Genomic DNA, 14,190 nt, shown 5'->3' on the forward strand with positions numbered 1-14,190 from the left:
GGTCAGATTAGACCAGGAGCTACAACCAATAAACCCCATCATTCCAACTGAGAAGTCACTGGGTAGCTAAGGAGAGCACCTGTTACAATTGCCTGAAGCTCTGTCTCCAGCATGGACCTCTCAGAAGAGCAGGATGTGCATCACACAAGCCCCCAAAAGCATCTGCCTAGAGGACACCGCAAAGGGACAGCTGCCACAGGGTCCCCCCAGAGATTAAGGTGTCAGAAAATTGTTAACGATGGGGTTTTGTCCTCTACCTCTGAAAGGCGCAACGAGAGGGAGAGGAACAGGGTGAAACTGGTCAACATGGGTTTTGCCAAGCTCAGGCAGCATGTGCCCCAGGCTCAGGGTCCCAACAAGAAGATGAGCAAGGTGGAGACCCTGCGCTCAGCTGTTGAGTATATCAGGGCTCTGCAGGCTCTGCTGATGGAGAGGCAGGGAGGAGGACCAGCTGGAGATGGTCAAGGAGGAGGACCTACCTCTGATGGACTTTCCCCGTGTGGGAGCAGCTGTTCTGGTGATTCTGGGTCCATGCCTTTGTCACCGAGGTCCTGCTCATCCTGCACTTCTGAAGAATGCTCTAGGGAGGACAGCAGCGTTTCTGATCCAGACTTCTTCCTAAGGCTACATGGCTGGGGATAGCAGGGCATCAAGGTTAGTGCTCCCACCATTTAACCCTTTTACTTTAGCAATGGGTAGCCCTTGTTTCACAGGGGGCAACTATGTGTGAATACTTAGACTGTAAGCTCTTCAAGCCAGAGATCTCCTTTCCTGATGTATCCATGTCTATTGTACCCCAATCATACCGTGGCAGAGGTTATGACAAGTTTTTACATTTGTTATAATCGTTTGCTTAGATGTAATAAGGACGTTTCACTTTACTGAGAGGGAGGTAGATAAGTGGAACAGCCTCCCAGTAGAAGTGGTAGAGTTTAATATAGTGAGGGAATTGAACTATGCACAGGATAGGCATACGGCTCCGGAATCTAAGACCAAGGATTGATTAAGGTTTGAGTCTTTACAGCAATACACACAGGAGACTAGCTTGACCAAACCATCATTTTCTGCTGTCAAACTTCTTTTCTGCTGGGTTAGGCATGGGCTGAACTCCTTTTCAGTTTGTGATCTAACACCCATCACTGCCAACCAGACTGAAGAAGGAGGTGAAGGATGGCTCTAATTCAGCTGTCCAGCCTTTTACAGAAGCATACAAATTGTCCAAAAACCATAATGCATGGGTTCAAACCCTTTTACAGTGTGATACATCTCATTGCAGTGATGGGTCAATACTTCTTGCTGCCTTGGCTCCCTTGCCAAACAATTATTGTGTTGCCCTCTAGGCAGATGCTCCTTTAGACCATATGGACAGTCCGGACTTGTTGTGATAGATTTTACTGCTTGTACAAACTTTGATACATTGAAAAGTATATACAATGGGCAGGGATTCGTGGTTGTAACTCAACAGTTTCCACCCATCATCTTCTAGCCAAGTAAAAGAAGACCTTGATGTCCACCACCAGGGTCCTTGTAGAAGAGACGCAGCCAGATTTGTGTTCATTTTAATTGAGCTCCATCAAAAGACCTGTCTGTGTCCCTAGTCTAATCCGTGTTGAATTCTAAACCGGATAGTTATGGAAACAAATCCTAGCATCAGATGAGAACCAAGTGGCCAATATTTGGCCATTCCCTCTAAGAATGCCATCACAGGCTGAGATAAGTGTCCTACTCCTTAAATCCTTATCTGTCCATCATGTCTACTAGAAGCAGATTCCAGGCTCCAGTGGCCTTTCTCTAAAAGTTACCTCTTCTTAATGTCCTTCTCTATCTCTTGTTCTGTCCAGCCCCCCCCACGTTGGCCATTTGATAATTTGAGAAGCATGGGAGTATACTGGGGAGCAGGATATATTGAGTTACAGATTAGACCTAGAAATAAGAACTTTTTCAATTGTCCAGAAGTTCCATTTTCCTACCTGGTCCTCCTTAGCATTGTCTTATGTTCAGGATATAAGTTCTCTCTTTCCATCAACCTACACCACTTCTCCTGGAACACTCGTCCATGGATCCACCACCCATCCACTGAAAGAATGCCTAATCACATGACATCGAAGCCTCTGACCTAGCAGTAGAGAATTACTTATTGTCCTAGCTTTTCTCATCCTATCAATTAGTCGTCTCTCCTGCGTTTTATTTTCCCTTCTTTGTGTTTTCGAATGTTTTCTCCCTCTTACCTTCTCTATCCCCCAAGCTATAAATCATACGTCTATTATTCTTCATATTAAAGATTCTTTAAGCTTCTTAGATTTCTTCTCCTTATAGATTCTCTAAGCTTCCCTGATAATACGTATCCTCTAAACCAGGATTTAGTAGCCCCTTCCACGGATTTTCTCCATGGTATCAATATCCTCCTTGGAGGGTTTCCAATACCGAAGTCAATACTCCAACTTCAGTCTATAAAGTGACCCGAGCGCCTCCCACGGCCGGTTTGTTTGGTAGAAAGAGAAAGTTTACTCTTGGTATTGAGGTTCTCAGTGTTTGTTGAAATTCCCTCTCCTTGTCTGTGTTTGCTGAAATCGTCTTTTAATGGAGACCAATTCAGAGTCTCCTTTTTTTAAGATGCATTTGTGATTTTTTAGGCTTATCTCCTGACATCACTGGAACCCGCTCTCGTATTTGTTTTAGCTGTCTCTGTGTTTTCTAAGACCCCCCCTGTGTCAATATTACATATTTTAGAGAATTTAAATGAAAGCTCTTCATCGATCTCTCTTGAGTAGGATTTTAGAGCAGAACTTGTTCTCACCGTGTTTTTTTATCACTGTGTATCTTTAAATACAATATATTTCAACATTTTTGTAGCAAATTTTCAATATTATAAAGTATATTTCCAGAAAGCAACAACAGTTGGAGTTTGTGGCTGTTAAGAGAAGATGTGTCAGGTTTTATTAAACCCTAGGACATTGGTAGCTCCATCTCTTTAGAATGCGGGCAGAAAACCCACCACTAGCCATGAGGCTTCTTCCCAAAAAATTAGACCTTAATCACCTAAATGTGGCCTCAACTCCAGAGCGCATATTGTTTGGGACAAAAATAGTCTAAATTGGTGTTTCTACACCAATGTAGGCCCGTGGTAGGGCTGCCGATGGGTTTTATCCACATCATGGTCCCAGGTGCCCAACGAGCTCACCAAGACTCTTGGCCAAGAAGAAGTTGAGGAACACCCATGGACCATCTCCAGTCTGTTTTGAATGCTTATGGTTACGTTTTATGGAGTCCTCTTCCTAAAATCTATACATTTTTTTTAATTCACAGGCTCCATCATTGAAAGACGTCACATCACCGATGAAATGAATGACCGCAAGCTGCAGCAGATACACGGACAAACATCTACAGAGAGAATACGCCTTCTGCCAGGATGGCAACGAAGTCACTTTGACTATAAAATAGAATATAATATATACAGACCTATATTTATGTGGAATGTTGTATATAGACGCTGTCATTTCACGCTGCCATCTACCGTAGGCGGGACTAATATATTTTGGTTAAATCAGTATTTAATGCCTGATAGGTCAGGGGTTACACGGACAATTCACTAAGAACCGTGCAGAGATAAAGAAAGCCCAGAGAAGCCACAAATCCATGCCTTAAGACTTTTTTTTTTGTTTTTTTAAATAGAACCACGTCTATTGTTTTCCGAAATACTTTTTTTTTTTAGAAGTCAAAAAGGCCCCGATGCGCTGCGGGCAACGAGTGACACCGAGTATAACTCAGAATAAGTCAACTAATGGATCCAAATGCAAACAGAGCCACGGCTTACTAACCAAACACGAAACAATGAATGAAAGATCTGGGAAGTATTGATGGTTACAATAATATTTGTCTTGTTTTAGACCTTGGGTTTGTTTTTTAGGTATACCGGGTACGGTACGGAGTTAACCGACTTTCTTTTTTTGGTTTCTTTAATAACAAAAAGTTTTTAGATCGGATTTGAATACCGCGTGCGTAAAGGTAGAGGCATTAAATGCACTTTTTGGTTTCTTTTGTAAATACCTTTTTTTTTTTTTTTTATTGTCCGCCGATCACATGACCCGGTCTACTTCAAAACACGTTATAATCTCAGTTTACGGTTCATCTGATCTGTCAGAGAGGTCGTTAATCAGCTAAGGGCTCGGATACAATGTAAGAAAAATGATGAACAGATGCCAAATAAGTCTAAAAGTCAGTTTCTGAATACAAAAAAATGTGCAAACTCATAACTATATTCTTAAAATATTTTTTTTAGTAATAGTTTATGCTCTATAGGCCAATTTAAAAAAGGATAGTGTCCCTTTAAATTATTTTTTTGCATTTTTTAATGCATATCACCTAAGAAAACTGCCCAAAATGTAATGAATATTAAAATCTAGGAAGGATCTTCATGTATGAAAATATAAGATGTATATATATATTATTTTTAATTATTTTGTTTTAATTTTTATTTTTTTTTGGCAATAATGTTAATTTTATTTTAATTTTAATAATGTGGACGATGGTGGGGAGGGATCGCCGCAAGAATAACCTTCTAAGATGAGACTGATCTAAGATTCGGGTCTTTAAAGCAGCCTAGATGAGCCGGCTGGGGCCGATCTGCCTCCGAATGCTATGTATCTATCACCCCAACACGTGTACATACGGAATGAAATGTGTATCTACCTCCAACTACTAGTTATTTCCACGCGCCAATATTTTAACCCCCTTCATGACAATGGCCGTACATGTACGGGCTCAGAATGCATTGTCCTTAAGGGGTTAAACACGATTTGGTATTGAATTATCTATGTAGTCTTTCATTTTATTATTATTATTGTTAATTTTGCTGATAAAAAATAATTTTTAACTGGAACATTCGGGGGGGGGGGGGACTGAAAATACCATGGAATTGGAGAGGATAAATCAAAATTACAAATTTATTACCAAAAAAAAATGTGGACATAATTTCAAGAGCCCACAGCAGCCTAATGTTGAGGAGAAATCCGTCTTTTGGATGGACGGACGGACTGGTGCCTTAACCTTCTATTGCGCAATCGTGATAGGAAGTGCCCAATATCCGGTTAGATACCACGGAGCTACTCCTCGGGAAGGAGAGTCGCTCAGTCACCAAGTGCATGATGGGAACGCACGTTAAACAAAAACCAGACGCTGGGTCGAAACGCAGCTACGTATTCACACAAAAAAATTTAAAAAAAAAAACAGAACTGTAAAAAATAATTTATTTGTAGATATTTCATTTTCTCGGATTTTATAGGCTGGAATTTTTCCATAAAGCTATTTTTCTATTAAAAATCTGTAAATAAATATATATATTTTGTCCTGTATTTTATTTTGTTGAATTGGATTAGCGTTTGGGGGGTATTTCGTCCAAAACTCATTTGCATTGCTGTGATATTTTTACTGGAGGGAGGGGAGAGGATCAGTTGGGGATCGAAGAGAGGAGGGGGTGGGGTTGAAAAAGGAAAGGGACCCCCCGCCGCTTTATTATGGAACTAGCTGCAGAACTATAGGTGATTGATATGGGATTATCATCCAGACAGTCCCCCTTTCTGCATTTCTTTGCTTCCCTAGTTACTTTTTAACTAGTTGTGAAGTCCAGGTCACATCCCAACATGCCTACTAACCTCAGTTTCCCTATTTCCTCCCCTGATGCCCCTCTTTCTTCCCCTGATGCCCCTCTTTCCTCCCCTGATGCCCCTCTTTCCTCCCCGGTGTCTCTTTCCTCTTCTGATGCCCTCTTTCCTCTTCTGATGCCCTCTTTCCTCCCCTGGTGCCCCTCTTTTCTCCTTCTCTGATGTCCCTCTTTCCTCCCCTGGTGCCCCTCTTTCCTCCTTCTCTGATGTCCCTCTTTCCTCCCCTGGTGCCCCTCTTTTCTCCTTCTCTGATACCCCTCTTTCCTCCCCTGGTGCCCCTCTTTCCTCCTTCTCTGATGTCCCTCTTTCCTCCCCCGTGTCTCTTTCCTCCCCTGGTGCCCCTCTTTTCTAGGAGCTCGGAATGTTTGCTGGGTATGAGGGCATCAAAGGGTTCTACAGCCCTAAAAGCCCCGATAATGTACAAATTGAATGCATTAATGTTTCTCCAAATACCTTCAATAATCTCAAACTAAAGTTTTCCTTTACTGAGAGCGTAGTAGGTAAATGAAACGGCCTTCCAGCAGAGTTGGTAGAGGCTAATAGCTAATAGAGGGAATTTAAGCATGCATGGGATGAGGCGAGACAGATAGAATGCACTGTGGGGTGCAGTCAGGCCCAAAATACAAATAATAAAGTAAATAAAATAAGGTAAATGACTCAGAATTATTCATTCAGGTGTAAAAATAGATCATGCGTGTGATTGCGCCTGTGTCATAGATTAACACGCGCACAGAGCTGAATCACGGAAATAGCTCTTCATTGCTTAATATGTTGGGTTTCAGCTTAGTCCTCCATTAACCTGACTAAATTAAAGCATCCTAAAAAAAAGACTAAAGAGCAGAGACTTATCATGGTGGGCTACGCCACTTGGCCTGATCCGGGACATCGCCCCAGCTGCCCCCCACTCCACCGCCATCGTCTGTGTTGAGTGCCAAGATATGGTGGCCAAGCACAGAGCTCCGCCATGTATATGGGCCGCTTACAAGGGAGATCTATCTGTGATCTCCTCAACCTGTGGTGCGTCAGGGAGGAGATCTGCCCCCCGACCACCCGGCAGAGGAGCGGACAACCTCTAGGCCAAAAAGGAGCAAGAGAACTCTCCAGGACAGTTGGTAGCTTCCACACAGGACCTTCAAGAAAGCCCATTCCCATTGAATGACCCCAACGGATGATGGACAGGGTCAACGTTATATTATATATTATGTATATACCCCATACTGCCAACACGAAACGACTTTGGACACATGGTTGACAGCCAATAGGTGCTCTATTCACCGGCAACAGAACTGGACAGATTACACCTGATCTAAAGTATACATTTGTAAGTAAAAAAAAAAAGTATAAAAATGTGAAATCTAGAAATTAATGACACTGGCCTGTCCTTCTCTTATACATTGGCCTGTTGAGGCTTGCAGGTTGTGGCGTGCTCGAAGGAGGAATGTATATTTTCTTTTGTGTTTATATACAAGCTTGATATACGAGTCATGAACCGGACCCCTTATTGTTTTAGGGCCTTAGGCGTAACGTGCTATTGTAGCAATATATGTAAAGCAGGGTGTTTGAAGCAGCCGGGAACGCGTATGGATAGAGAGCGCGGGCCGAGCCGACGGCACACACGTAAACCCACACACACACACACACAACATAAAGCAAAGACAAAGGAGCACGCATGCACATTGACATGCAAATCCAGCCATAGGCAAACACGGTGACACACACACACACAAAGGGAACCGGGCAGGCGGTATCCCATCCCCGCTCCCGCTTTTCATTTTAACTCCTTGATGCCAGGGTTTTAAAGACAAAAGTTTGTAAAAAGCCAACAATTTTTTTTGTGTTGCTGCTCCCATTTACTTCAACAAAAACAAAAAAAGCCACTTCCGCCCCCGCGAGACCCCTTGGCAGGTTCTTGTGGTGGGCTTCCGACAACCTTCTAGTTTGGACCAAGAGCGGCGTGAATAGGATCTGGAATAGATCCGTTCCCAGAGACGTCTTCGTTTCTAGAACCACCTGCAGGATCCGGAGAAGCCAAAGAAAGTTTCCCCCCCCCCCATTAATTAATTAAATGTAATAAAAAGACTCAGAAGGTCCTTTTAAATGTAGGTTGAAAAAAAATATTACTTTTAGAAGGTTTACGCACACAAATAGACAGGGGGTATGTGCTGACGAGGTCAATATTTCATTTTTCACGGTTGTCACCGGTTTGAAGTAATAACTTTTTTATGACATCATTTTATTACTGTCTCAAATATATGGCTCTCTGGAAATTCTGGCAATAGTTACGCGTCGTCGAGAAGGTACCTGTCTCTAGAGCATGACATTCCACCAATTTGGGGCAGAAATACCAGTAATACAGAAACCTGCCGAGACTTGGAGGAAATATATTCTCAATCTGTAAGGTTGTACCCAGAGGGATGAGATACGCTGGGGGAGAGGAGTCAAAAGGATCTACATTTCTAATGAGACTATAATGAGGACTTTGCCTCCTGAAGCTTCATTCATCTTAGATCCCATGATAGCTCGCAGGTGCCCACAGCTTATATAAAATGCTTCAAACAGGAATGGTTAGAGAGGTAGGGTGAGGCATTCGAAGAGCCACGCGTCCAGTAGACGTAGGCATGATCAAAGTCACCATGGGTGATTTTTACTTATCGGTCAATTGCCAGAAGGATCCCTGACATAACATGGATTCACCCAAGGTTCTCAGCTCAGAATCCACACTGGGTGAAGCGGCATGGAATTCTAGACCAGAAGTAGCCATTAGCCACCGATGGAAATCAGAGTTTCTCCATCGGTGGCATATTCCTTGGCGTCCCTCTGAGAGCCCTTGTACTGAGTTTCAGAAGTCAATGTCCTTTTAGGTCTTCTATTAGAACATGAATTGTATATATGGGATCATTCTTTGAAGGCATCTGATGAAACATTGAGTCTTGGTTAACAAAGGGACAGAACTTCAAGATGTTCCAGGATTTTAGCCTACTCACTCTCCAGAACACCACATTCACTCTCTATTTGCCTAGTTTACGTCGTGTCTCTCTTAAGTCCTCGCTGTTTTTTTACTCCAGATGTTTGATCACTCATCAGCTTTTCAATGGGCACAATACAGAATTTCTCTTTGATAACCTGTTCTCTGGCCCTAAAACAGGTGGAACCCACCTTTTTAAACAAAAAAATCTAATGTATCATACAGGTAAATGGTAATTAACGATACTTTCAGAGGAAGTGGTAGACACATGGAATGTTCTCCCAGACATTTAAAAAGTTTAATGCTGTATGGCAATTCTCATAGTGTCCAGAAATCTAAATTAAGGTGAATGGTTAAATTGAGTATGTAGTTTCAAATCAGCTGTAAAAAAAAAATGGTGAGACATAGCTAAAAAAATGGGGTGGGTCGAATACTTTCAGTTTGTGATAACATAAATAAGTTTATGCAGACCCCTTACTAGACGTGTTCCATCTGCTGGGATTCTATCCAACTGGCCATGTCACCCAACCAACGTCCCATCACACATGCGTTCAGGACTAAGGCATCTCCTGGACAGAAAGTGGTGTCATGTCACATCACCAACAACTAATGTGGAAAAAGATTGATGTTTCGTCCCGACAAACCCCACCGGTAACATCGCCACCTCATTCTGTCCTAACAAATTCCGAGAGAGAGAACACTGGAGATGTTAGAGGTCATTTCCCGGCAGTCGCCATGAAGGACTGATTTATGGAGCCAACTTCGTGGTTCCAGTTCCTCGCTTCATGTTCCGTGCATACTAGGGTACCATAAATCGTGAACTTCTAGCTGAGTTCTAGGAACACCTGACCTCTTCTTCTTTTTTTGATTGTCCAATTGGTATCTTTTTAAGACTATTCAGAGAAGATGGCAGCAGGCCGGGCAATAGTAGGTCGGGACCTCAACAAAAATGACTAGATAAAGCGTGTTACTGCAGAACTCATCCCGTGGAGCAGTGTCTTCTCAGAGAAAAACTAGGATAGTCATATTAGGTATTAAGAGTGACTTCAATGGATCGCACGTCTGAATATTATTCGTACCTCTCCCAATGTGCGATGGTTGACCTTCCACTCTCAAGGTTCCGCCTGTGCTTGAGTGATGAGTATCGGTATGTGTGTTCAACATGTCCCGTCACAAAAGCAGCAAGCTCAGACCTGTGAACATTCTGAACATTCCTCGGCTATTACTATCATTTATAATATTAGCACCGGGAGCAAGACTCTTCTACCTGTCTGTCCCTGTGATGTGAAAGCAATATTAGAGTGTTCGATAACATCTTGTAGAAAGGAGTCAAATCACCAGGGCAGGTTGTTGATGTACTTAGAACCAGCCTCGGGGCCGATACATCTCACCCTCTATGCTAAAAATAGGCAAGTCATATGCTAAAAAAAAACAATATATACCAAAAAAAAAATCCATCCCTTGTCATATATATCTGGGGTCAACCAAAATAACAACTTTTTGAAGGTCGCAACCTTGGCGGTTCTAATGCCAAAGGTCAACGGCATTCCTATTATGGAGGCTTTAACTCTAACCCTTCAAAAATGTCAACGAATCCTTCAATATACCGAGTAGAGAAGAGTTTTCCCTAAATATTTGAAATAGCCAAACACAACAAAAATATTTTTAGGAAATTATTACTTTTTTTTTTGATGTTATGGCAACAAAGGCTTTCAGCCTATCGGTTCCTTCTACTTGAGTCACATAAAATTAATAACATCCATATGAACGGGGCAGACGGTTTACCTGGAATTCTTCTAATTCACGCTAAGGATGTTTTTGATAATTTATTTCATTGTTAAACTAAATTTAATAGAGAAGTTGGAGAAACATCTACGTGGGTTTACAATTCCACCCCGTCGGGAACGGCTAAATACGAAAGTCGACATTTAGTTTTAGATGTTTTGGGTTCCTCTGAAGACGCTACTGCCTTAAGACAGGAGAGAAACATTTCTCATTCGACTCATTTAAATGTCACTGTGATATTAATCAGAAGAGGATCGTCAGCATTCCACCGTTCTTTGATACAGATCACAGTTGTGTGCAAGGAGAAATTATGTTACTGCTCCTTTAACCTTCCGGATGCCGGCGTAGAGCTAGAAAAATATGTTTTTCTACCCCTCTGGCATTTGTAGAGTTACAAATATATTAAAAAAAAAAAAAAAAAAAACCTCCAGGGCTGTAGTGAAAAAAGATAAATGAACCCAATGTTGTTGATTTAAAAAAAAAAAAAAAAACAGTAAAAATGCTTAGAAGTGATCAGAAAAAAAGAATATTTCAAAGAAAAAGATCGGGTTGTTATTTCAAAGAAAAAAAAAAATCAAAGAAATTTCTTGAGTAAAAAATGAATAACCCCCAACGCAACAATACAGAACCGCGCATGTGGCTTAGCTGTGTTTAAAATGCACCCTATTGCCCCTTCCGACCTGGAGAGCCATGTGTTGCAAGAAAGTAAGTGTGGAGTTTATCTTATATGAAGTCTCTTTCCCCAGCCTTTGGGTTACCAGGCTACCATGTATTTCCATCCAAAGTAGAGACGTTGGAGTGTACGTGACTCTACTTTTTATGTCGGTCCAATAAAAGGTATCGCCTTCTACTCCATCTTCTCTTGGACCAATATGGCTAATATCAGGCCATTTAAAAAAGAACCCTAATTAAGTTGATATCTAACCCGTGACCTTAGGTGTGAGAGAATTGTTTGGGGCACATTATCACCTACAGTATCATCATTATTAGCTTTTATTTGTATGGCGCTCACATGTTCCACTGCACCTCTTACATTCAAAGGGTCTGACAAAACTAGAACCGACAGCCCAAGACGAACCGATACAGTAGGGCCTGGCTCACAAGAGCTTACAATCTAGAGGGAATGGAGTCTTCTGATTGTTCTCTCCTGCACACCCTACCATTGGACATCGGGTCAGATCTCTTGTAGTCGAGTATAGCGGTGCGGAGTAGGATCTGTGCCCCTTACACATTCCTGTGATGCTCCCCTCAACTACTAACGAAGGCAACAAGATACCGGGGTTGACTACTACTGTTGTGGACCTTAGATGGAAAAAAAAAGTCCACCAAATTTAGTTACCAACCCCAAATTGAAATGTTACTATTCTATAAGCCCATTACCCAATAACTAAGTAATTAAATGCTTTGGGGGTTATGGATGAAAGTGATTCTGGTACAAAGTTTGAAAGGAATGGGATGGTTAGAGAATCCTTATCATTCTGAAATCATTCCTCAAATCACGTCACGTGGGTGTTTTTTTTTACGATCCGTGTAACACGTTTCCCCAGTTATGCCCGAACGGCTTGGGTGTCAAGTGGTGTTTAATGCAGATGCAGCGGTGTAAGAAGAATCTATTGGATAGGTTTCAGCTTGTGTTTGTGTCGAAAAATATTCATCCATGTAATAGGTACTTTAATGTTGTCTCAAAGGCCCTCAGGGGACAATAAATCAGCATCATTATCAGTTTTTCTTGAAATTATTATTTTGGTGCCAGGAAGATGTGTAATAATGCAATGTAACAAGTATGCTGTGTTGTAGTTTCCTCAACCATGGATAGAAATGGTACGGTCGCCTGTCTCAGTATGAATTCCATACATTGATGCCTAGAACCATTAAAAAAAACATGGGTAGGGGCCAGAATGCAGGGCCAGGTGGAGGGACTGAGAAAGGATTCATAGCACCCAACAAGACTTCGCCCATAAATCTGGCCCCAAGCAAGGTCTACGGTGCTGCAGACCCAAGAGGTCCAACCTCCAACAAGAGGTCCAACCAACCAAGGACATTTTAAAAGGGTTCCTGGGCAGGCTGTGAACTTTTAGCTCAGTGTTAACCAAGAAATGTATGTATAATGTGTCAAAAACCCACAATTTTCCGGATAAAAATTCGGTTTACTCGTGAAACAGCCAGTTGTAACGAGTTGATCCATTTAATCGACTTATGTAGGTCTAGCCACCAACAAGCTTCTTATTCAAGATCTCCTTGACATGAGTTAGATGTTTGTGCCAGAAATTAACTCACTTATTTGTCTATTATTTGGCTCAGAATAGAGGAATATTTTTGTAAAATTATATAAATTCTATTATTATTATTATTCAATTTTCAGTTTAAGTCAGACCGTGAAGGAAACCTAATCGCCTATAACACGAGTTCCTACTGTGTAGAGCAGACATGAATACAATGTGAATTCATCATCCGTCCACACGGCCCTTGCTCAAGCTTTTCGCAAAAAAACCTGTTGACCTCTAACCCTTCTGAAAGTTGATGGTAATTACAAGGCTCATCACCCACTAAACAGGCGCTTAGGGGTAGAGATTATCTCAATTAGGGACAGGTGTTCGGGACCCTACTCATGAAGCACCATGGATGGAAAGCGAGAATAAGCAGGTGCACGTGTTGTAGAGATTTTGTACCTGGACCTTTGAAGCTAACGGTCTGGTGGATGACTTGTGTTACAACGTTTGGGGTGCATCTCGTAAACCTGTGATGTTTAGCTGGGGCGTCATGTTTAATTACAGATCCATTAACGATTTTGGTGCCTACTACAAAAAAGTAATGGAAAAAGTGTCTATTTATGGATACATTACCAACTCAAAAGCTACTGAGTTTTTGGCTACCAGAAGCCCGTGAGATATCTGACGATGATGCGAGGTTTGGGTTAGCTACTTTAGAAAGCTTTCATCCATTGACTATGAACCTGGGTCTGCACGTTGGTCAAACTCAACGAGACAAAGAGGAAGATGATCATGAGTCGATTGAAACAGATCTGGACCTTCTTCTGATATCTCCGGGCCGCACAGAGAGACTCCACCAGGTTCGGCAAGTTGTGATTATCTAAAGTACCTTTCAAGTTAATCAGTCGGGGGTGTCACTGGGGTCACATTATATGTCTACACGCTTCTCACTAAATAAGTCCTCATTACCAGTTTGCACATTATCGGGGCTTTTAGGACTGTAGAACCCTGCGATACCCTCATACCCAGCAAAAGGGGGCATCAGGGATTTGTTTCCCAAAGAAGGAGGTATGACTAAGGCACGTTATATATTTAAAGCTTGTTTAAAAATACAAGTAATAATGTATCATTTTCTTTTAAAATGGTCCCGACGGGTCATTTTGGATAGTTTGGAGGTTTTGCAATGTTTTATTAGGTTTGTAAAATGCTGACAGGGAACGAACGCCTTTAGGAACAGGTTCTATTCATCTGATAAGATCTCTTCCCTGTTCTCAGAACACATTACTAAATTAACCCCTTACGGCCGCGCGCTGCACCAGGGACTGGCTGCGTATCCAAGTGATGGGGAAATAAGCGGTATGTTGCCCTCTTGTGGCCACTGCTTGAATTACCATTTCATTCTTACTGTCTTGCAGTAAACATTAGGTTAATTGTTAAAAGCTGTTAACCCCTGTGATCTACATGTACATTGGTGCAAGAAGGAAACACAGAGCTCAAATCACAGGGGTGACCTGTAACCCGTCTAATGGTTCTAAATATGCTGCTGACTGTAAATAGTGCGCGATTGATT

At 41.9% G+C, this 14,190-nt stretch overlaps 1 protein-coding gene across 1 annotated transcript; it reads left to right on the top strand.

Annotated features, from left to right (window-relative positions):
- Positions 1 to 3,552, top strand: LOC128470643 (achaete-scute homolog 2-like). Its single transcript, XM_053452546.1, has 2 exons — positions 1 to 654; positions 3,307 to 3,552. The coding sequence occupies exon 1, from the start codon at positions 112 to 114 to the stop codon at positions 640 to 642; it is 531 nt and encodes a 176-aa protein (XP_053308521.1). The 5' UTR covers positions 1 to 111; the 3' UTR covers positions 643 to 654; positions 3,307 to 3,552.
- The last annotated feature ends 10,638 nt before the right edge of the window (positions 3,553 to 14,190 follow it).

This window comes from Spea bombifrons, chromosome 12, assembly GCF_027358695.1.
Source record: "Spea bombifrons isolate aSpeBom1 chromosome 12, aSpeBom1.2.pri, whole genome shotgun sequence".
NCBI classification, from domain to species: Eukaryota; Metazoa; Chordata; class Amphibia; order Anura; family Pelobatidae; genus Spea; species Spea bombifrons.

Coding starts and splice junctions, on each gene's coding strand:
- LOC128470643 (XM_053452546.1), top strand. CDS start 112: ATGGACCTCTCAGAAGAGCAGGATGTGCATCACACAAGCCCCCAAAAG.